At 37.1% G+C, this 25666-nt stretch overlaps 1 protein-coding gene across 3 annotated transcripts in view; it reads right to left on the bottom strand.

Moving 5' to 3' along the window:
- LOC145681019 (spondin-1) overlaps positions 1–25666 on the bottom strand; it is a 541475-nt gene that overhangs the window by 75963 nt on the left and 439846 nt on the right. For all 3 annotated transcript variants that reach the window (XM_081752306.1, XM_081752308.1, XM_081752307.1), the window contains exons 7-8: positions 7984–8114; positions 1919–2135 (exon numbers count right to left, since the gene is read on the bottom strand). In XM_081752306.1, the coding sequence (XP_081608432.1) occupies positions 1919–2135; positions 7984–8114 (348 nt within the window). The remainder of the gene's footprint in view (positions 1–1918; positions 2136–7983; positions 8115–25666) is intronic.

Here is a 25666-nt window from a genome sequence, read left to right as displayed (position 1 = left end):
AAGTATCTTAGCCGGTCTACAGAAAATATGCATAAGGACAATGGAACTCAAAATTTGCTAATTGTACATCTAAATAATAGTAACATTACTGTATTTTTTACCAGAGTTCGTTGACAGAGTAAATCTGGCAGATAGCTTTAATGTGATTACCCGCCATGTTTCTTAATAACTTCAATAACAGAGGAAATTACTTGTATCGTAATGTGTTCAGCAAACGTTTCTTTCATCTTGGCGAAGAGATTGTAATGGCATGGACTGGTATCAGGGAAGTATGGCGAATATTCAAGTACTTCTCATCGATAGTTATGCAGGAATCCTGCACAGTATTAGCTGTATGATATCCGACATTGTCATGCAAGATTATCGTGTTCTTGTCAGCAAATGCTGTCCCTTTCTCTTCATTGTTGGACAAAGATGATGAAGATGATGATTGTAGGTGCTTCGACCGTCTCCTGTGATATACATATGGTGTAGGATTACCTCTCAAAATATAGTACGTCACAAGAACATAACTTTCACATCACTTCCTTGCGCAGAAGGCATTATCTTTGGACCAGAAGAGCGAGAACTTCAAGCATGGTTCATATGAGTAGAGCCAGGTTTCTTCCATAGTGATGATGATCTGTGCAAGAAAGTTATAATATTTTGTCCTGCAGCGGTGCAACAAGTCTTTGCACAGCGCTGTCATTTTCCAGAAAAAAGAAAGGAAGAAAAATGTGGTTGTCAGTTTGAGAACGTCCTAAATGTGGGCTGTCCTGAACGTCATCCATGCCTTTCCGAACTTACCGTTCCATTGTTTGATATCACAACGCTTCGCCAGTCTTGTAAAAAAATCACCACTTTACCAGTCCATGCCATGCCAATGATACCAGTCCATGCCATTTCTATCCACGCTCGTTGCTTCACTTTCGTAAACATCTCATTAAAGCTTTTGAACTCTCAATAGGATATTTTTGTTTCTTCTTCCCTACATTGCAGTAGCCATTCTTTATGTTCTGTACTTTGGATGAACCATAGCCATTCTTTATGTTCTGTATTGGATTTAAGTTATACATTTTGCTAAAACTCAAGAAATGAAACCATACGAAAAATAATACCATATAATAACTAATTAATAACCTTCTGGATGATTTATATAATCAGAAAAAAAAAATACATTCTATTTTCTTAATTTACTGAGGTTCGGTTCGGATTATCCGAAATTTTGATTGGATGAGGTGGTGATTAAGGGGATTCTAATATATTTGAACAAGACGATGCGCATGAATAACTATGCTTGGCGTATGTAACAAAAATAAACTTTTCTAGTAGCATTTTTGTAAAAGTCTACATTAAGTAATATCAACACGTACGCTATATTCTTGTATGTAGAATCTTCAGCGGAAATTTTGGAAGTTGTATAACTTCAAAATGCACATACAATTAAGTTAAAAACGAAACTAAATGTCCAGAATTAATTCTTTCCAGCTCGCGTGTAAACTCGATAAATGCAACTCCGTGTAAAATTAGTCCTGATACAAATAAGTAAGAAAAAAGAAAATAAAAGAAAAGAAAAATAAAGAAGATGAATATACACCTAATTTATCTTACGGCAGTGTCTGATGATGCAAATATGTTCATTAAGTTGGTGAAACTGTTACAAAATTATTATTATTTTTTAAAAATAAACGTTGCTTTATTGAGTAATTAGTAATTTACTCAACAAAGCAATTTCTAGTTTTAGTTATTTAAGGCAGCGAAGCTAATATGAACCGGTTAGTTACCTAATTTATCACTTAAGCAGTGCTCATTCAGTGAAAATTTTCTGAGAATCATTTATTAAAAAAAAAAAAAAAAAAAATCAGTGTAATTTGCTCTAAAACTTCATCTGTATTTATGACATTGAATAGTAATTATTATATTAGAGATTGCTCCTTACGTCGCTTGATGTCTCCAGTGTAGATATCATCATCCCCATCCACGAAAGAGTCATCTGCACAGCTCTTCTCGTAAAGCCTCTGGCGAGTGAGATAGAGGCGAGCGAGGGGCTTCATCTCTACTCCTGAGGGACTGTAGAACGGAGACCGCGTGTCGTTCGGGAAGCTGGAAGTTATACGACGAATTATCTCTCGAGGGGTCGTCGGGGATTTTGGAGACTGAAATGGACAAAGTATAAGAAAAAGAAATTATACTACGCTTAAAGTAATGAAAATTACATTTTAATAAATTATGATGAGAAATTGTTAACTCAAAAGAATTGTTCTAAAACCTTTGTGCTTATTTACACTGTTGGATAACGAAAAATGATTCTTTGAATAGTGACTCAAGTACACGTTTACAAGTATGTCAATCTGACCCTTAGAGAAAAGGGGGACTTCTTATCCTCTCTCGTCACGTTCCAAATTGAATTTGCGCTAATACTTCTCAATACGTACGGGAATAATTTTCATAACTTTTACCAAAGCTTTTACGGTAATTTAGAAGAGTACAGTTGTACAGAGATGGGCATTTTTTCTAAGTCTCATTCACACTCATCCTTAATCAATTTTCTCGTACTCACATCACTCGCTTTCACACTCAAGTATTATTGATGCCCTCACCCTCACTCACACTCATCCTCAATCAACTTACTCACACTCTCACTCACTCGCCCTCACACTCGAATATTACTGATACCCTTATGTCCCTTTCACATTATCCGGCGATTTGCCGGATCCGGTTCAGGCGAATTGCCGGACGAGGTAGAAAGACATTGCAAGCAATGAAGCTTTTCACATATGTGCGGCGGTCACCGGACATTCATCCGGCGAGCAAAAACAGCCGGATCTCCCTGCTAGAATCCGGCGCGGCAAATCGCCGTGTATAGCCAAGCGGAACATTACAAGCAATGGCGCTCTTCACATATACGCGGCAAACTACCGGATGGGTGTTGGGGGAGGAAGCAAGTGTTGCCAGGAAAGAGCAGAAAGTGGCTGCTATAATATGGGAGCGTGTGGTTTTGTGTGTTATGTGAAGTGTGTTTGTGTATGTGGTTATGTTCTAGCCCAGTACATCTGGAGTAATTAACCAAACCTGTATATACAATATATGGGGAAAGATGACATGTAAAATTAATTGAAAACTACCAATACTACCGAAGTGTCGAAATCAATATAAATTATTATTTTTCTATGTAATAAAAGATTGGGAGATGTCCGTGTAGCACTGGACAAATGACCTTCTATAAATTTGTGGTGACCCAAAATTGAAATATACACTATCAAATATTTCAGCAATACAGTCTTTTGCTATATATTTATGTACTATTTTGCTACGCAAAGCAAGAGAGAATTCATGATGTGATATTTGATAAATATACCGTATTTTATATATTTTATATAATTATCTGGCTGTAATTTCTTGAATAGTCCTCTGAATTCAGAGACTAGAGCAGTGCTTTAAAGAGACTTGAGTCAATAGTCGGAACGCTTAAAACAAAAGAATAAACACGAAATAGTATAATAATAATAATAATAATAATAATAATAATAATAATAATAATAATAATAATAATAATAATAAGAAGAAGAAGAAGAAGAAGGATGACCAAAAAACTCCGGATTTCGGAAAAACTCCAGGTTTCGGAAAATCTTTAGAACCACACACTAAATTTGGTCATATCTATTATTTGTCGTAAGAAGAATTCCACTAGTATTATACTGGCAAAGGAAGTACTAGAACTGAAGAACTAATTTTACATTAGCTTTGAATGAAATGACAACACACAATCAAGATGTAGTTTCAAATACATAAAAAAAAAACATATAACTACTGGATTAAGTTTTCTAGTAATAAGGTTCTAAATTTTGTATTACGTCCTATGGTTCTGTTGGCTAGGCTAAAAGAGACGGTGATGATGAGAAATGAATGAAATGATGGAATGAAGAAAGTGGGAGAAAATGGGAGAACCCCGAGAAAACCCACACAAACGTTACTTGTCCAACACAAAAGTTCACTTGGCGCAAGCTGGGATCGAACCAAGCACCCCTGCACCAGAGGTGAATCCTCTGCCACTTACCCACCAGGGTCCCCTCGTTTTATTGAAGTGAAACAATTTAACATTAACTTATTTCTTCACAATTCTTTTAACACAACAAATGTTCGTCGAAAGTTATTCGCGTACTGAATTGAAAGAGAGACAGTATTTAAGACAAAATATTTGATTTGGATTTAAAACTTTAATTTATAACCCCCTTCATCGTGACTTGGTCGTGATAATCGGTCCTGACTCAAAAATATGAATTGTAGGGGGAAAAATATGACCTAAAATGTGTTAAAAGGTCTTTCTAAGAAAATATTCAAAAATTAAAAAAAAAAAAAAAAGAAAAAAAAGGAGGTTGCTACCCGTCTTTCCAATCTGCCTTTTGCAGGTCAATTTACGGTCGAATGTGAGGATCCTGTAGTATTTGCTTACTTTCAACAAGTTTGGACTTTTTTTTTCGATTGGAAACTTATTTTGCCCTCAGGAGTAATTCAAAATGGCCGAGCCTAACATTTCTAACTCAAAAATACGAATTTTGGGAGAAAATTATAATGATCTAAAAATAATAATAATAATAAAATAACAAAATCAAAAATTTAGAATTAAAACAAATTGGATGAATTGGTTCCAAAGTTTTGAATTAGTAGACCTAAGAAAAAAAGTCCCCTTTTCAATGGTCTTTGAAAAAAAGGACTTTTTGGCGTGAAATTATTCCCCTCCTCCTTAGAATTCGAAATTATCACAAGGAAAAAGGGGCCCCGGGAAAAATGTTATAGAAATCTTATACTCTGCCTAGCCATACATTATTATTTTTATTACTAATTTAGTCTAAATTCAGTGGCGTATCTAGAAGGGAAAACATGGGGGGCTGCCAGAACCCAGGCTATCATAGATATATCATGAGTTTACTATAAACTTACAAAAATATATAATATGTTAAATTATTATTGTCACTCAAAAAACTGGGGGGCCTAGGCCCCCCTGGCCCCAGGCTAGATCCGTCACTGGCTACACTATTCTATTGATTACAGAAAGGACCTGGATCCATCACCTTGGAAATTCAGTTGCGAATATATGTAAGGTACTATTGATAAAGGAATTAACTTCTTGTGTTGAGTGTTTCGTCTCGTATATTGTAGTGAAATGTTTTAACATGTTTTTTGTTCAATATCTTATGACTATACGAAATTGACTCAGATCCTTTCTTCAACCATCTATTCAATTACATTAAATTTAACGTTATCTATGTGTATAAAAAATACAAATTATCTTATCTTAATGTTACAGCCAACATTTCTGGAGGTTGAATACAGTTCCTAAATTTTGAATTCTGCCTCTGCAGCTGGGTCCGTACGCGATCCAACAACTCATCAAAAGATGCGATAGACATACGAAAGTAATTAAAGAATTTTACTTCGTCTTCCCTTAAATGTGGAAACAGTATAGAAAAATCTCCTTCAAGTACCGCTTCTCTAAAAAAGGGTGAACCCATATGTGTCTCTGACTTTTTTTTTCTGCCTGTGTCTTAACAAGGCAAGTAGAAAACACATTTTGCGTCTGTCCATTACAACCACCACAACACGACAAGAGTCACTGAGTTTTGTTTCTTCAGTTGCACAGCAACCCTGCTCGCATATTTTTCATCCACGGCAAAACGCCGGATAATATGAAAGGGGCCGAAACCGGATCCGGCAAACAGCCGGAACCGGATCCGGCAAATCGCCGGATAATGTGAAAGAGGCATTACTCTCACTCACACTCACCCTCAATCAACTCGCTCATACTCACCCTCAATCAACTTACACTCACACTCGAATATTACTGATACTCGATTATCCTCACACACATTCACTCTCAATAAACTCATTCATACTTACCCTCAATCAACTTCCTCACAATGACACTCGAATATTACTGATACCTTTACCCACACTCACACTCACCCTCACCCTCAATCAACTCGCTCACACTCACATTCACTGACTCTCACACTCAAACATTATTGATATCCTCACACTCAGCCTCAATCAACTCACACAAATTCGCCCTCAAACTCAAATATTGTTGATGCTCTCACCCTCATCTACCGAAATTAGTATGAGTGAGGGTGAGGGCGGATCTCTTAAGGGAAAACATGAGTGATGTACCCATTTCTGCAGTGATACAGCTTACACCTATGGTGCGAGAAGTTCTCGGTTCGATTCCAGGCCACATAATATCATGGTGGAGAACATCGTGTCCATAAATTTTACTCAAGGTTCTTCTGTTCCCTCTCACATTCAGATTTTATCACTTACTTCATAATAATTCAGTCTAATTAATCATCCTTCTTCTAAATCTAAAAGCAATAATCATGCGAGGCTAAATTTAATAATTTATTTCGTTTCTTACTTTGTTAATTAAGATTCTTTTCTAGTTCCATCACAATCACATACCAATAAACTACCTTCCAGAATATTACTTTTAACAATGTACGGATAAATAATGCTATTATCTATTATCTAACCGTATTTTCTAATTTTAGAGGCCGATGATGTCTAAAAGTTAACAGAAGTACTGTGAAATGGCCGCTTTACCATCTCTCTGTGCTTCTTAAGTGATTACGTCGCTCGATACCGTTGTGTTGTTTCAAGCATTGTATGTTTAAAGTAGGGGACCTTTTTTTGCTTTCTTATAATCCAGAGTTTGGTAACGTTTGAAATAGAATATGGATAATCCAGCTTGTGCAGAGGGGGGCAATAGAAACAATCTCATCTTCCTTGACTTACGACATGTTATGGTAGGATAGGATAAGCTAAGTTATTTGATAGTATTATTTTGAACTTCTATTTGTATGACCTTAGCTAACGGAAAACAAAACTCACTCTGAATCTAAACTACCTACTTCTAAAAAAAAAAAAAAAAAAAAAAAAAAAAAAAAAAAAAAAAAAAAAAAAAAAAAAAAAAACCTTAATCTTTTGCCTACATATGCATGAATTTCCTGCTTGGGTGACACAGAGGTTCAGTAATAGAGTGCTAACTTCTAGTGCGAGGGGTTTCCATCCCAGACCATGTAAGATTGTGCTGAACAACATTGTGTCCGGGGATTTACCTGGGGTTCTTTCGTTTCCCCCGCATTTTCATCCCACCAATTCTTTCGCAATCATTCATTTCCATTAATCACCTGTTTTTCCTAGCCTTAACATATGACTTTAAACTAGAAATTTAATTTCCTACTTTACCAGATTCAGAAGGGAAAGTAGGAAGATATGAGATAATGTCATTAGAATGAGTTTGTGTATATTCATCCTACAATTAATGCTCATAAGAGATATTACTCAGTGTAATATGCAAAAATCTGTTCACAACGGAACTAAAGTCAAGTGTTGATAGATTTCGCTACAAGAACAAGTCGACAAACACGTAAATGAATATGAAATGCAATCTTTGAGTTTTACGTCCCACGATTTACCATGTAGGCTAAAGGAGACGGTGATGATGACAAATGAATAAAATGGTGGAATGAAGAAAGTGTGAGAAGACGAGAGAACCTTGAGAAAACCCACATACATGGTGTTTGTCCACAACAAAGCCTACTTGGCGCGAGCTGGAATCAAATCAGACCCTCAACAGAGACGTATTCCACTGTCAATCTGTACTCTTAATTGAAATATTTTCTTGCTTGTTTAAAATATGTAAACAAACCCCTTTGAATTAAATTGAAACAAATGCTATTACATTAGTGTTTCTCATGGACAGAGGAACAAAATCAAGGCAGACTCTTGAATGTAATTTTCTGATAGCATAAAGTTAGAACACATATGATAAAATTACTGTTCTGTTATAAACTCCAGTTAGTTTTTCAAAGGTTTGTAGTGATTTTATATCAGAAAATGCAAGTGAAACTTGTTGCTACATTCGTTTGAGGTTTTAAGGAGAAAAAGAAGAAAATGAAAATAAGAGAGAGAGAGAAAAAGAAAGAAAGAGAGATTAAAATCACTTACAGTGTAAGTTATCCCGCTGTCGGTTCCTGCATCCCATGGATATAAATTAAGTACCTTGTACTCCACCCAACTGCAATTTCTTCGGCACAGTTCCAAACCAGACACTCCCACAATCCAATCGGGCGAAGGATCTGAGGAGAAAAAGAAAACAAAACCACACAAAAGAAAAAATCAAATAAAAAATATTTTCTTTTCTAACAGGAAAAGATTATGATGCTGTGCAGTTGAAGGAAGTTTTAAAGTTATTGATACTTTCATGAAAATATTGTAAAAAAGGAAAAGCGTGAAACTCAAATTTAATGAAGGGAAAGAAATATTTGTCCAGAACATTTACTTTCTGTTATTTTAACTAACATGGCATTTGGAAACTAAATTTACTTCTTATGGTTTCCTGTACTGGACATTTTCGGGCGTATGAGCAATCTTTGGCTGTCTAATTGCCATGAAATACAGCTGTCAAAGATTACACATAAAAGTTCTTCAATTTCTTGGCCGAACTGCTTAAGCTAGATGTAAAATTGGGATAGTACAGAGGATCTGTGACCTCAAGCAGTGGTTCCCAAATGTTTCTGACATTTTACTAAACACTCACGATACCGCGACGCTCTTGTTTAGCTTTTTTATTGATAATAATATAAATTCTAACAGTGTTAAGTATATACGTTTCTATAAAATCGCTCTGATACTGAAAATTCATTGTCCATGATTACAAATTGCAAAATTTTAAGTCTGATATATTACGTGTCCAAAACTTATACTTATTATTATTATTATTATTATAAAATTCATCGTGTTTGACACGATATTATCACAGTAGTAACTCTATGTAGTACTGGAGGCGTTGACTAGTACACTCTGTCTCAACGTTGATTTTAACTCATTGTTAAATACTCATTATTATTAAATTCTAAATTTTACGACACTTCTTATTGGACTTCGCAACATACCAGTGTGTCACGACACACAGCTTGGGAACCACTAATGTAAGGTACTACTAAGGAATAATTATTGGGAGTTCGATGTGGAAGAGATGGGGATTAGAATCATTATGATAAGATCTCCATATTCGGAAACCTATAATATTAGAGACATGAAATCTGGAATTTGAGCTTTTCAATTATAATAATTGACACAGAAAGAGAGAATAAATGATGGAGACTGTGTCGATCATTTGCCTCGCCGCCAACTTTAAATGCTTGGCTTGGCAAAAGTTTGTCAAGAATTCACGAAGTGGGGTCACGAACAGCCACACATGAGTAGGGCGACCATACGTCCCGTTTTGACCGGTACTGTCGCCCGGCCGTCCCGTCAGTAAATGGGAAAAAAGTAGTACCGGTATTTGTCCCGTTTTATGTAAGTAAAAGAAGTAAATGACCTTTACCTTTACTCCTTTTACAAGTTTTTGGTAAATTAGAAGAGGAAAATATAAAGTTTAATATTCCGGTAAACTTCATTGAGTATTATATCAAAGACTAGTGAAGAACAAAGGTATTCTCAAGAAGATAGGTTCTTCTGAGAAATACTTCTGACATTCTTCAGTTCAAGAGCCAACTTCTCACGCAATGTAATATCAAGGATTCGAGCTAGGGCAAAGGAGCAAATGCAGGTAGCAGCATACCCTACTGTATTGTAAGTTAAATGCTGTTTATATTTTATAGCTTATATACATATGTTATATTACAACATAAATATATTAGGTATTGCGAAGGTAAACAGGAGCAATTTTCCGCACTGACCTATTTCGCATTTCTTATGATTTTTCAAACGGGGGAACCTGTCCCGTTTTCAGCTTAAAAAATTTATGGCCACCCTACACATGAGATGATATAAAATTAGTACAGCAAGACCTCGTAACGGGCTACAACGGGACTTGTCCGGTTACGCTTATAAAATTTTGTCTGCTAATTCGATATAGATGCAATCAGAGGTAAAAGTGCATCTGAAAAGGTAGGGGGACGCATGACGTCAAGCCGCCCCCTTTGCCTATCTTTGCACTTGTAATTTTCTAGGAAGTGGGGGACGCCTTAGATATTTTATAGAAGTGAGGGCACGACGTCCCCTCGCGTTCAACCTCACTTTTACCCCTGCTGCTAATTCGAAACTTATTTCATTATTTCATGATGTTATCTGTAAAAACTGCAGCATGCGAAATTCGTTTTCCCATTATTTTCTGTCTAGCACCCATTACATAACTGAATAAGTAAATAACATAATAATCGTAAACACTTAAAACTAAAACATATTCCCTATCTAGTTTTACTTTTTTCATATTTAAATGTCTGTAAACTCATTTCGGTTAGTGGCATACAACGAACTTGCAACTGAAGTTTATTGGCGCGAGTTACGGTCAAGCAACTTACAAAAGAACTCATGTAATCTTTCTTAGACAATTCTTAGATTTAGGATTTAGGATTTAGATTTCTGGGCTTTCGGCATCTAAGGCCATTTAGTCCGTCACGTTTGAGCACACAATCCGGGGAAAGGGAAGGAAGAAAGGATTGGGGAAGGAAGGAAGTGGCCTGGGACCTATAAGTTAGGTACCACCCCGGCATTTGCCTGCTGTGAACGAGGAAAACCCAGGAAAACTTCATTCAGGATGGCTGGCCTGAAAAAATGTTTTACACTTTTTCGACCGAGTGCCCCCATCGGGAATCGGGCCCGGGACCGCTCGCACCGAAGACGAGAGCGTTAGCTAGACAATTCTTAGAATAAGCTATTGTATGAAGCGGTAGTTCTGAAATTGCCTGCCTGAGGCAAATCAACAAAGAATACAAAACTGTCGTTGTTTCAGTATGAATATGACAAATAAAAATTTCCCGATTCTTCCACACATCTATACTCCGTTTCAGAGATTTCAATTAAATTAAACTGCTTTTCTGTCAGGTAGACTACCAACTCCAGATTCATCGCATTTAACGGCTGACTCTCTCTCTCTCTCTCTCTGCAGAATATCTCGATGCTCAATAGGAAGGTAACAGTTTCCGTGTAAATAGCATCAAGTCTGTCGCCGAAGGACAAAGGGCAACACTCCATCTATCTCTGACTTTCTCGCCAGATTCTCTACGCCATGAACATCTGGTCGTTTGCAGGATAGGAACCTAGTCGCGAAAATTACATTAAAAAGAGCGTCTGTGTAGGAGCTCAATTGTTTCAACCACAAAAGAAGTCCACACGTTTACCACCTACATCGTAACTCTCTCCAATCTCCACGTCTAATCAGTTTCCAGTTCTTGCTAACTTTGCTCCAGGAAATCAGATGGAAGCAAATTCCCCAGCTGACTCATTGGATTTACCATGTAGATAGTATACATTTTCATTTACGACTACCCTAATGCTCTAGCATAAGAGATTGCAGATCTTATCCAGCAAGGATGCCAACTGGTCTCTATATTTACCATCATGAAATATTTTATTAGAGTTAAATATTCCAGTTCATCGGCCTACAACTAGGTGATCAAATTCTGCCAACATAACAAGATGGAAAACGCTACGAACCCTCCGCGCAAAGAATCCGCCTTTAAAGGCTGCCATTAGGAATTTACTTGTTGACACCAAGCCACACGATATCCACGATGTCTTGAAACTCAATGAGTTCCTGGTCATTCAGTGAAGAAAATAGCAAGGAGAGCAGCACTGTCTTTATTCTTCCTCACTTAAAATGACAAGTCAGAGACCACAGATATATTTAAAGAAAACTTGTGGCTTCGTTGTTTCAAGATTAAAATTAATCTTTACCAAGCTCTGGAGTTTCTTCAAGGTTACAAATGCCAGAGGCTTGTCCACTCGTAGGCAGTGTGTCAAGCAAAACCTTACTGTACGAATGTTCCAAGAAAACGCCAGCTATTCCTGCCTATTGCGTCAATTGCATGAGATACCATGCGGCCAATTGCAGAGGCTGTCCGGTCATTCAGCATGGCAGGTAAAATGAAGATAAAGCCCAACACCAGAAATACTAGGAACAAACTATTCCATTCAAGAAGTGCAGTCTTTCTACCTCAAGACTATCACATCTGCCCAGACTCTCAATTCTGACTCTACTACCACATTATTTAAAATCAGGGAGACCCAGGAAACACCTGCTTTCTACATTGAATTGCAGGAATGATTTCAAGTGTTTCAGGACTTATCTTTCTTTATTTATTACGAAGCTCCAAACTCCTCTGTTCAAGCTGAAGTAGACTAAATCTATTCTCCAAGTTCTCAATTTTCGTGCAGATTACATTGGATTGATCGTGATACATATTTATCCCTATGTCTCAAACGTCAAGCAGTTTTAGGAAGGGTGATACCAGCCATTCTTCACCACATGGCGGATCATCACGTCTCGAGGAAGTGCCAAATCATAAAAGAGCAATCATATATAAGATCAGGAGCAATCTGCGAACACATTTATGAGTGTTATTAAGACGAACTATGTAGCCACAATTAATGCCTTCAATGTCAACCTGCAATAGTTGGATCTTGCGTATCACCTAAAATGCAGATAAGACATGATATGACATTTCACCAGCAAGGCATGGGCTCGTCTCAGATTACAACATTCACACTAATCAAGTGTCAAGACAAAGAAAGAAGAAAGATTTCCGGTTAATTGGGTGTCGGTTACGAGAAATCTTGCTATATATATATTTATAAAATCGTATTCTCCCTCTGCGAAGAAGATGTACTTATGCTAGTTGTTAACACAGATATACAGCATTCATTTTCTAAATGGCAAATGTATGACTTGGCACCAAAGCTTTTCTCAAAGAATGAGTAGAAGTAGCATTGGAATCAGAGAACAAATGAAGGCGCGAAGGAAGGCAAGAATATAGCAGTATTGGTAGTACATGAGTAGTCAAGACGAGAGATGTTCAAACCTGGCATGTTCAAACTCGCGAGCCTCGCTCTAGGCTCAATCTACCTCGAGTTCAATAAACGAGTATAAGCCCATGTGGCCACGAACTCTCTTAAGTGGAGTCAGCCAGAGCTCGAATCCGAACTCAATGGAGCTAGTGAGCGCAAGCACAATTGGGTTTATAAGCGCGAGATCGAGCTAGGATGAGCTCCATCGAAGAAAGCAAGCTCGAGCGAGTGCGAAAGCATGAATGTGATTTAGATTAGTGAGTGCGAACCCTAGTTGTCTCTAAAAAACAAACTTCTGTTAGGGTTTGGGTTGTATAAGAAATAGATGATGAAAAATTATTTCTAAATAATTAATTCTATAATTTTATAGCAAACGATAAGCAACAGTAAAAAAAATTATGTCTAAATATTGTATTATAAACGGGTTTCCGGGTCTGTACAAAATTTCAGAGCTGTAGTTATCACTAAAGTGCGTCAAATTTACGTTACAAGATTTTATCTTAACAAACAGGAAAGTAACCTAATAAAAACATTGTAGAAAATCTTGGGAGTTCCATAGTTTGTATAAGTAGTAGTGGTTTAGTCCTAGTAATAGTAAATCAGTTATTTTGAACGTTTAGGCATGTTTATGATTATTTTAATATGTCAAAGTGAATTACAAAAAGTAATTATATTTCTTGCCCTCTCTACAGGATGCAAAACTAACACTTAAACGTTTAATTTATTATTGATGAATAAACCTGAGATACTTGACAACGAAAATCAATAGAATATTATATGACTTTAAAATTTCAATACCCAGGAGTGGAGAATTTTTTTTTGACAAATAGCTCTGATCAAGTTATCGATGGCCAAGAAGAAGTTTTGCAAATTCTGCAAAAGCGTTGGAAATGCTCCCATTTTCAGCCGTGAACGAGGGAATTGTCTGTTTGGCAATTGTCCCAGAGAACTAAGTGAGACAGGATCAAGATGGCGCAGAGAAGGAGAAGGAGGTGGGACTCGGTCGTCTTCTTCAGTCGTGTGAAGCATATGTAATTGGAACATTTAGGTTCACATTTTCCATATTCTCAGTTTCACTTTCACCTCTCCACGGCCTTTAAGTCGCACCACATGTGGCGACACTTTACATAAGAAATTCGTTCCTTTGGTCCGTTCACCCTCCTTCTGTTACCATCTGTGTTTGTGTTAGAATAGGAGAAGGGTGTGTTCAGCAGCAGCAGGTGGGTTTTAAGATCAGTTCGTGTGGTTGAATTTTCAGTACATAAGGGAGACATAGAAGAAATGAGATGAGGGGAGATTTCGTACGACGTCATCTGTGACCGAATCAGCCAGGGTCTGCTGGAACGATTATGGAATTACCAAAACTGAATTTCAGATTGCCTTGCCTTTCCCCGCGCGGCACAGACTAGTGCTGTACAGAAGGGTATCTTATATTGGATTTCGTGTCATGTCTTTATAAAGGAGGCAAGTAATTTTGGTCCTCGGAACATATAATTTTCAAAGCCCATCTACTCGACTGGATTGCTTTCTTGCGTTGAGTTGTCTTGTTCTCTAGTCATTTCTTAATTTATCCAAACTGGGAATGAAATTTTAGATTATGCATATTCATAAATTAGGTCTTGGTTCTTAGAATATTTGACAAATCGTAAATATTTATATGTCGTTCATTTACCGTTGTCTCCAAGAACAAATTAATACATTTCCTCATTTCTATGAACAGAGGTGGACTAGCCCGGGACTGAGGGGAAGAGGCTAGCCACCCACAGTTTTTTGAGTAACAAAATAATTTAAGCTGTTATTTATAAATTTTTGAAAATTTATAGTAAACTCATGATATACCTATCATAGTCTTAGTTCTGGTTGCCCCCATCTCCCAGATTTTACCTTTTAGACCCTGCTCTGCCTATGTATCCCCTAAACCCTCCTTTAAACCATTATAAATTATTATTATTTCCAAATCCAGTCGAAAACTTTTTATTAATGAAAATGTATGTTGGAAGTAGAATAACAAAATAATACAAATCTGAAATATTTACTTTTCAGTTACATTTGTATTAAGGTTTTAAGCGGCTCCGCGTAGCGTAGCCGCTAACGCTCTCGTCTTGGGTACGTGCGGTCATGGGTTAGGTTCCCGGTGGGGACACTTAGTCGAAAAAGTGTAAAAGTTTTTTCGGGCCAACCATCCTGAGTGAGTTTTTCCTGGGTTTTTCTCATCCATACCTGGCAAATGCCTAACATAATACCTAACATAGTGGTCCCATATCGCTTCCTTCCTTCCCTTTCATTGGACAATCTGATCGCCGAGGCACATCATCCCTCATATGTGGGGGGCTAACATGGCGATAGATACCCAAAGCCCAGAAACCTAATTCCTAATCCTAATCCTAAAGAATGTTGAATACTTGAGACATATTTGTATTTTAGCTCATTAATTTATAGGGGAAATTATTATTTTTAATGTGAGATTTCTTTTAACTACACTGAGAAAAATCCATTATCCGGACAGCGGTATATTGTACAAATACAAGGATTCGTTATGTTTACTAAGGAAATCTGTACGGAGCGTACTTTATCCATATACTACACAGGTACTGCCTTTTACCCGCTTAGATATTACATCATTTCGCTGCAGAATGTCTGACATCTAACAATCTTCTGTATTTTACATACATATACGTATGTTAAGTACTTCAGTTATACGTTATATACGTCCATCTGTACGTGAGATCCAGACCGCCTATAGACACTCTTTCTTTCGCCATGGCTGACGTCATTGAACTACCGTCTTTTGCTTGCGAAACGAGGTTGTTACAATCGGAAAAGGAGAGAGGAAGGAAACAAAAACCTGGGTAAGTGCACTAGTTAACTATTACTTTAGTTAAATATTCCATTAATTATATATTCTTTTAGTGTAACTTGCTTTAGTATAGTACTAAGTAAGTAATATAGTTTATGACTACAACTCGTTAATGATTGAGGAGAATGGAATGGGTGAATCTGAATTTTGATAAATCTTTGAATATTAATGTTTTGAAACATTTTACGTTACAAGGTAGCAAAATGAATGTTATGTGTTTATTCATTCCGTTTTATATGTGACGATTTATTACGTGGTGCAGAGTTACTACAGGACTGCTTAACATAATTGCTAAGAAACCGTTTTCAGCGCGAAAATTCCCTTGTGTAGTGAAGATTTAGGCTTTAGGTCTCTGGGCTTTCGGCATCAATGGCCTTGTTAGCCCGTCACATATGAGGGATGACGTCCCTCGATGAGCACACTATCCGGGTAAAGGAAGGGAAGAAAGGATTGGGGAAGGAAGAAAACGGCCTGGGACCTATATGTTAGGTACCACTCCGGCATTTTCCTGCTGTGAATGAGGAAAACCCAAGGAAATCTCATTCAGGATGGCTGGACTTAAAATCTTTTGATACTTTTTCGACTGAGGAAATCGATCCCCAACGGGATCGAACCCGGGACCGTTCGCACCGAAGGCGAGAGCGTTAGCAACTACGCTACGCGGGGCCACTTGTGTAGTCTAGAAAACTCATTTTTATTAGGATATTTGCATTTTTTTTTTTTTTACTTTTAGTTTAACGCCCCATGATTGTACATAAACGTAAGTGAGAAGGTGACGATGAGATACATGATAATGGTGGAATCAAGAAAATGTAAGGAAACTGGAAAGTCTTAAGAATAACCACACCTACAGTGTTCACCAAAAGGCTATTTGTCGGGAGCAGGAATCGAACCAGGGACCTAACAGGTCAGAGGTAAGCGCTCTACTACAGAGCTTTCTTTTGTTTAAAGAGCTTGTTTACATTGAAATATATATATTTGACGAAGATATTGATATATTTTACAGCCTCACTGAAATTTTAAAAAAAAGTAGTCAGGGAGAGCTTACTTGTCAGGTTTTTATTTTTTAAATTTAATTTGATTTGATTTCTATTTATTTATTTTTGCTTGTTATGTTCCCTAGTTAATTAATGTTTGGGTTACTGAGAATTAAAACCTTTTTAGTATTATTGTTATGGCATCACTTTGGAACCAAAAAGTTTGAATTTTTTTTTTCTTGTGTTTTCATATAGGAAGTTGGTAAGTTTGTGCCTTAGCATTGGTTTGGTTTCTACTGTAGAACGTAATTGAAGGTCATGTTGAGTTGAGTCTTGGCGGGTTTGAGTTCGTGAAGTGTCAGGCACTGATTGTGCCCCTGTCTTCTGTCTGTGATGTTTCCTGGTTTTGGGCAGTGACGTATTTATGTTGAGGAGTACCAACGCAGGCCGCGTAACTACAACACAGCTTCAACACCTACGAGTGCCAGGCGTTTGAATTTCACCCTTCGTTCCGGCGTGACTAATGCAGTATAGTACTAGGTTCAAATTCTATGGCTGGTAAAAACGGTATGGTAAGAAACACAACGTAATAGTTATTAGTTTAATTAGTGTTTCTTCATAGTATTGTTTCACTATTTCTAGAAGGAATTAACTATTAACGAAGTAATGAATAAGCAAAAACACACTTTGATTGACGTTTACGATTTCTCATACTCCATTGAGGATGTTTTGATCCTCAGTTGCGCAAACATCCAGTGTGCGTTTTTTTTTTGTTTTTTTTTTAAATTTTTTGTTGCTTACACTGCCTTACAGATGAGGGTTATAGTTAAGGAGCCGTACTTCCCATTTAGGGAAGGACGAGAAACGCCATACTTTCAGGAATTATTCATTGACTATCTAGGACAGCGTTTCCCAACCGGTGCGCCGCGGCACACTGGTGTGCCGTGAATGGGCCGCTAGTGTGCCGCGAGGAAGTCGAAGCAAATTATTAATTCTATAGCAATCAAATTGGAAGACGAAGGAAAAATGTATATTTTTATTTCACATTACTATGAACCTCTACTATGAATCTACAACTTTAAGTTTCATACCGTGTTACTTTTCTGTACATTTTTAATGTTGAAAATATATATTGGTTATCATTGTTGTAACTATTATTGCTTCTTTATTGTTGCAGACTATTTTGTAACTTGAAAATTTAAAATAACATTCAATCCTTTCGACAAATTAAATACATTTGTATTTTAAAAGTAAAAAAGATTTGTTTGTTCGTTCGTTATTTAGTGATCTTACTTCTTAGTGAAAGGTTGGATACAGTTTTCGAACAAGAAAGCTTAGTTTTAAAAACCTGAGTCCAATATTTCATTGCAATTGTTTTATATTTTTAAATTAGAATGAAAAATAAGCATAATAATTTACCACGGGGAAAAAAACAGTGATTGAGCTTTCTTCTCTGTGAGAAGGAGATCAATAATCGCAGAAAAAATACTAGTTTTATATTTACAAATAATAATATCTATGAGTGCGCCGCGAGAATTCAAGTTACATCCGTAGTGTGCCGCAAGTTGAAAAAGGTTAGGAAACGCTGATCTAGGATGTTAAAAAGCAGGTAATAGACTGAGTTCTTGCCCTTGTACTTAGGGTGTTTAGGTAGTGCAACAATAAGATGTATCCTCGTGCACGGGAGATGAGAAGTACCTGTTCTTAACTATTACCCAGATGGGTTCCCTCGTGGCTAAGTGGTTAGTGTACACGCCTTTGGCGTGGGACACCCGGGTTCGATTCCCGGCCGGAGCTTATGTGGTTCGGATTTCACGTTAATCTGTAAGTCCATGTCTCATACAGCCTTGCTGCTGAAAGGAACGTTAAAATCAACTCAGCACTGCTTTACAGATGCAATTGTTCGATTCCGAGTTTGAATGGAGCTTTTTACGGGCAGGGGGTGACTTTTATATATACAATCCAAGCATTTTAGTTATCAGTCAGTGATGTAATATATATATACAGTAATATATACTGTAATATATATATACAGTATATATATATATATTACAAAATTGAAAGTGACTAAGTTTATGACTCTCAATCTCTTAGGGCCGCGGTGGCTCAATGGTAGAGCGTTCACCTTTGGTGCTTGGGGTCCCGGGTTCGATCCCAGCTCCCGCCAAATGAACTTTGTGGTGAACAAACACTGCGTGCGAGGGTTTCCTCGGGATTTTCCCGTTTCCTCCCACTTTCTTCATTCCACCATTTCATTCATTGCTCATCATCACCGTCTCCTTTAGCCTAACCGGCATAACCGTGAGACATAAAACTCAAAGATTTCATTTCATTTTCATTTCCATTGTAGCTCTCCCCGCAACCAGTGTTGCCAAAATGTTGACAATAAGTTTGCGAAACGAGAGGTGGCGACTCGAATTTTGGGTGAAAAGTCGCTTTAAAAAATAATCGAGAAATTCATTGTCTATAAGCATTGTTTTAAAGTTGTAGATGTAAACTAAACAATATGTTCTACTCACTGCCGCAAATCCCGGGGGGGGGATGACGGATACATGTCCCCTTCAATCTTGGAACTGAGGGGGAGTTTTCCCCAATAATCCGATTTGAAATGTGTTTTTTGGGAGAAATTTGATGATTTTTGTCCAATTGCTACAAAGGAACGTGAGATAAAATAGACGTCTCCCAGAATAAGCCTCAAATCTGCAGCTTCCCAATGCTGAAGACAACTCTGATACTCCACAACATTGTTTTTCAACTTCATAACTATTTTGGACATCGCAAAATAAAAAGTATGGTAACGGTCTTACCCTTCCCCCCCAATGTTGAAGACAGATTTGCGCCGCTGGTTCTACTCACATCTTTGTAAACAGGGCGCAACCAATCCTTGAATTCAGGGATCATTTCAGATTGTTTCGGGTACTTTTGTTCATATTGTGGAGTCAAAATAGTTCCGAAATAATTAACACTACAGTACTTACGTTAAGCAATTTTTTGTAAAAGAAAAACTGCAGAATAATTAAAAGACCCCAAAGAACAAATATAACAAACATCCACATCGCCTTTATTCACGCATCTATAGCTAATCTTTTTGCTATCGGTAAAGATGTATTACGTGTGTCTCTCAACGGAAACTGCGAACTAAAGGACATCAAGTTTGTAGTTCTTCTTCGTTAGAGGACAAGGGCAACATAACAATGCAGGATTGTGGGCCAGTGGGTACGCTGTATTTCCAAACTCTTCATCACTTGCGCTGATTAAAACAAACAAACAGAAAAAAGAACAAACAGAAGCATTATTAGTTCAAAAACTGTTTTGAACTAATAATGCTTCTCTACAGATGAAAATTTTGTTTGCAGCAAAAAGTCGCTAAATGTATAAGTAGCTGAATCGTCATTTAAAAATCACCCATAAAAGTCTCCAATCGGAAAAATTATTCGTAGGGCGACCATACGTCCCGTTTTGACCGGGACAGTCCCGTTTTAAGGGCGTTTCCCGGCCTTCCCGTCAGTAGATGGAAAAAAGTAGTATTCGTCCCATTTTATGTAAATGAAAGAAGTAAATAACAAACCCAGTACCTTTACTCCTTTTAAAAGTATTAATAACAACAAAGAGGCAAAAATTGAACTGAAATTCCCTATATTAAACATACTCTATAGTTCGTAGTACTGCTCGAAAGACAGCAGAGATTTAGCAGTTGGTTGTGTGTTGAACAAACTTCAACGTGTCTTTCCTTTTTCATAAGTACCCGCTCAGTAACAAAGAGAGAGAGAGGGGGAACTCTGATATCAAGGCACTGATAAATGAAATGAAATGAAATTTTTGAGTTTTACGTCCCACGGTTATGCCGATTAGGCTAAAGGAGACGGTGATGATGAGAGATTAATGAAATGGTGGAATGAAGAAAGTGGGAGGAAACGGGAGAACCCCGAGAAAACCCACGCACACGGTGTTTGTACACCACAAAGTTCACTTGGCGGGAGCAGGGTTTGAACCCGGAACCCCAAGCACTACCACTGAGCCACCGCGGCCCCAAGGCACTGGTAAGAACAAAGGTAGATCTAAAAGCCAGAACCTATCCCGTTATTAACTGAAAATTTTATGGTCACCCTACGCTATCGTTGAGGTCGAATTCCCCTGATTTAGTGACTTTTCCCAAAATTGGCAACATTGACCCCCACCGAACAACACCAAGTCATCTGTAGCCTAGCAAGCATAATAGTGGGACGTAAAACTTAAAGATTTTATTTCATTTCGAACAACACCCCCAGAAACCTACTGTTATACCATTCCCAAAACACCCTTTTGTACAATTCTAGCTATTCGAAAAAAATTGTAAATAGCAGGGTTCATACATAAATATGGAACTCAATTTCCCTGAATTTTCCAGGTTTTCCAGGTATTAATTTTGCAATTTCCAGGTCTAGTGGAAGAAACTAATAATACGAGAAGACATAAATTTTAAGAATACTATATTTATATATTTGAGAATGGCCACCCTTCTCCCCAATGAACGATTGCAATTAAATATTGAGTCACAAGAAAATAAATAATTAAAATAAATAAAATTTAAGTTGAAAAATATTAAGTTGAGAAGCCTACTAAGGGAATTATATAATACTTTTGTTCCATACTTGAATACATTCAAAATATACAAAAAATATTGGCTTGGGGAAGAAAAAAGGGCCCGCGAGATTTTAACTGATTCTTGTAGTACTCGACGACAGAAATAGATTACTGAAAGAATTTTCAAAATCGGCACAGGCAAACATGAAGAAAATCGCATTTTCAGGTACCGGTTCAAAATGAGAAGAAAAAAGGACCGCGAGATTTTAACTGATTCTTGTAGTACTCGACGAGAGAAATCGATTAGTGAAGGAATGTTCAAAATCGACGCAGGCAAGCATGAAAAAAAAATCCCACTTTCATGTACCGGTTCAAAATGGGGAAGAAAAAAGGGCCCGCGAGATTTTAACTGATTCTTGTAGTACTCGACGACAGAAATAGATTACTGAAAGAATTTTCAAAATCGGCACAGGCAAACATGAAGAAAATCGCATTTTCAGGTACCGGTTCAAAATGAGAAGAAAAAAGGACCGCGAGATTTTAACTGATTCTTGTAGTACTCGTCGAGAGAAATCGACTAGTGAAGGAATTTTCAAAATCGGCGCAGGCAAGCATGAAAAAAAATCGCACTTTCATGTACCGGTTCGAAATGGGGAAGAATAAAGGGCCCGCGAGATTTTAACTGGTTCTTGTAGTACTCAACGGGAGAAATCGATTAGTGAAGGAATTTTCAAAATCGGCGCAGGCAAACATGGAGTAAATGGCATTTTCATGTACCGGTTCAAAATGGGGAAGGAACAAGGTCCCGCGAGTTTGAACCGCTACGATGTATGTTCACGAATGTGCCCGTCTTCTCAAATTTAGTTAATTACTGTGACACTGAAACATGTGACACAGAGTCACATTGTGGATGACTCTGCAATCGGCAACCACTGCACATATACTCCTCCCGCCCCACAGTTTGATTATTTCGATCCATTCCTCACGTGCTAACGGCATGGTTCAACATCTGCAAGAAAGAGGTAAATGTAACGTTCAATTGGCAATAGCTTTTCACCAAATTAAGCTGCATGAAATCTGATTGCATATTTGACATACTGAGAAAATTCTAGCCCGTGGCCATATGTATCACATATCCCACCAGTTCATAAAAATTTTGAACACAAAATTACGGTCGTCCGTGTGACGTACTCCCAAAAGGCCTAATGTGTATCACCCACCTCACATTCAATGAAACCACATCCGTGTAGAATTAAGAAAGGAACCTCTTATGATGTATACAGGATGTCTCAAACGTTCCCTGACATAGGGTAACTCTGTTATTATCAGAGTTACGACAAAATGTAAGAGGAAAAACATCTCGAAATATGACGTTTTCAATCTAAAGTGAACACTTTTTTAAAAAATCGGACAAGATGAATGTGCTGTATACTCTTTATGCACCCAATTTTAAATGAAAATGCAACGTTGTCATTTACCTGGACCCACGACATAAGTGAATGAAGTTACTGTTTGAAACGGGGGCTGGCCATCGACATGTTAGCGTAAAAGACAGTAACTTCACTCACTTCTGTTGTGGGTCCAGGTAAATGGCAACGTTGCATTTTCATTTCACATTGGGCGCATAGAGAGTGTACAGCGCAAACGGGTCATCCGATTTTAAAAATTCCTTCACTTTAGATTGAAAACATCATAATTGGATATGCTTTTCCCTCCTACATTCTGTTGTAACTCTGATAATAACAGAGTTACCCTATGTCAGGGGACTTTTGAGACACCCTGTATACCTTATTTAATGTATGTTTGATGTCACTATAACTGTAGTATAATTTAGTTTGTTTAAATTTACAATTTAATACAAGTAGATTCGGATTTACATGCGTAGGATTTTGTATGCATCTAACTAATGAATTCTTTTATTTTTATGCTTAACTTAGTGACTTGGCTTTGGACTGCAACTGATTATTGTAAACCATTATTGCTTGAGAAGAAACAAGATATCCGAATCTTCATTTGGAGAAATCAAAGGTCTATTGGAAAGCTGGGGATTACAATCATTAATTTCTACATTTCAAGGTGCGTAGTAAATTATATATTGTGTTTATTGTTAAATTACTATTATTGGGTTTAGAATCAATGAAGCACTTCATGATATTTTATGGGGATCAAGATGGGTGCCGGATAGATAAGTATTTGAGCGTCAGGCTCTTATTTCTTTTCAATTTAATATTTAATCAATGATTATTTTTCTCCCTCATTATTCCACCAAATCGTATTCCAAGATCATATATCCATTTTTGTTCGATATATCCATATTTTTGATCTCTTTCATATTTCTACCAGTGGTAGAGCGTTCACCTCCGGTGCTTGGGGTCCCTGGTTCGATCCCAACTCGCGCCGTGTGGACTTTGTGGTGGACAAACACCTTGCTCGTGGGTTTTCTCGGGGTTCTCCCGTTTCCTCCCACTTTGTTCATTCCACCATTTCACTCATTTCTCATTATCACCGTCTCCTTATCCTAACCGGCATAACCGTGGGACGTTAAACTTAAAGATTTCATTTTTTATTAATCTCAGCATTTTATAGTGTATTCTTAAGCTTAAGGTGATGTATAATTAAATTTTGAATTCAGTTAACTTATTTTGTTTCTCAGATTGTTTTTAAAATGTATGTACAATTGTTTATGTTCATTCTCGAGAGTTTAAAGTGACGTATAGTTATTAAACATAGTATTTAATATTGTACTCTTAACGTGGAAGTGATATACAGTTAACTTTTGTATTCAGTTAACATTTTTCTTTCTGAAATTGCTTTAAAAAGTATGTAAAAACGTTTTTATTTTCTTTCTTGAGTGCTAAAAGTGATGCAAAGTTATTAAGCTTACTACTTTATATTGTATTCTCAACCCTAAACTGATACACAGTGCGTTTTTGAATAAATTGTCAAGTTATTTGAGTGATGAACACTGGTAGAAAATCCTGACTACTACTGGAACATTTTGATTTTAAGGTGACGACTACTGGTGCAAGGATTTTAAAATATTGTTTTTCCTTCAAGGGCTACTCCTTTTTGAATTCTGACTACATGGTCACTATAGGAAGGATCAGTGAGTCTTTCCAACTATGGTACAGCTCCGACAGATTCACGATGCTCAGAGAAGAGACAAAATAGTATGTTTTCAAACTTAAAGTGAGAACCACTGGCGTTTTTACCTTGCTATGCAAAAGTAAGTGAGTACTCCAATGGGGTTCCAATGCGGTACCTAATTTCTGCATTTTAGATATATGGAAATACATGTCCCTAAAATGTAAAGAACTGATTTTTTAGGGGGGGGGGAATAAACTATAGGTATGTGGGGCTTGCATACTTGACGCTACAATTCGGAAATTGAATTAAAATATGACTAACGGCTATCAAGATGTTGTCAAATAAAGGGAGGACCAACACAGTTAAGGGGTTTTCGTGTTAGATGCTAAAATTTCCGAAATCGGTCATGGAAAGTTAATAAACACCAGTAGCAATTTCATCTTAAAGTAATTAGATATCTTCATGGGGTGTTAGAACATCATGGAGTCTACCAAAATTAAATTTTAAAAGCTTTTGAAAATATAATCTGACATTTGTAAACAGTATTTGAAATATGTATTTACCCAAAACTTCCAGCTAGTACATCTAACATCTGGAGAAACACTGTGAAATAAAAGCTTGAAATTTCGGAAACCATTATTGGTCGCAACAAAATTAAATAAGATGGTACTTCTATGGGTTAAATCAGTACCTCAGTACAATTTCGATCGAAAGATTAGTTCAGTCCTAGGTTTTCTTCAGGCAATTCCAAGGGTTCATCGAGCTGTGCAAAAGAATGAAAATTCGCTGTCAATATCTAAGATAGTAAATAAGATATAAGGAATTATATATTTTATGACGTGAAAATAGAGATCTTTATGGATTTGTACTTTTGGGTCTTTCCTAAAAGAAAAAAATTCAGAAAACTACTGTATATACCTTAATAGACAATTCAGTGGGCGGGGACACAGTAGCTTAGTGGTAGGGTATTTAACTAATCTTTTTTTTTTTTCAGAAACTATTGGAGTATTCACTTAACCCATAGAAATACGATCATACTTAACTCCCTATTTAATTTTAAAATTAAATAAAAGGAAATATTTCAGTGTAGCGACCCACGATTATGCATTTTAGTCTCAGGGAGATTATGATTAAAGCAAGTGAATGTTGTTGACAGAATTGATGGAATGCAAAGGTGGGAGGAGAGTACCCCGAGAAAACCCACGAATACGATGTCCACTACAAACTGACTTGGCCGTGGATCGAACCAAGAACCCAATACACCAGAGGTAAGCACTCTACCACTAAGCCACTGTGCCCCCGCCCATTTAATTGTCTATTAAGGTATATACGGTTGTTTTCTGAAATTTCTTCT

This window comes from Thermobia domestica, chromosome 3 (assembly GCF_964235325.1).
Source record: "Thermobia domestica chromosome 3, izTheDome1.hap1.1, whole genome shotgun sequence".
NCBI lineage: Eukaryota > Metazoa > Arthropoda > Insecta > Zygentoma > Lepismatidae > Thermobia > Thermobia domestica.
Note: the sequence above shows the minus strand (reverse complement) of the source record. Positions and strands in the feature narration are given on the sequence as shown.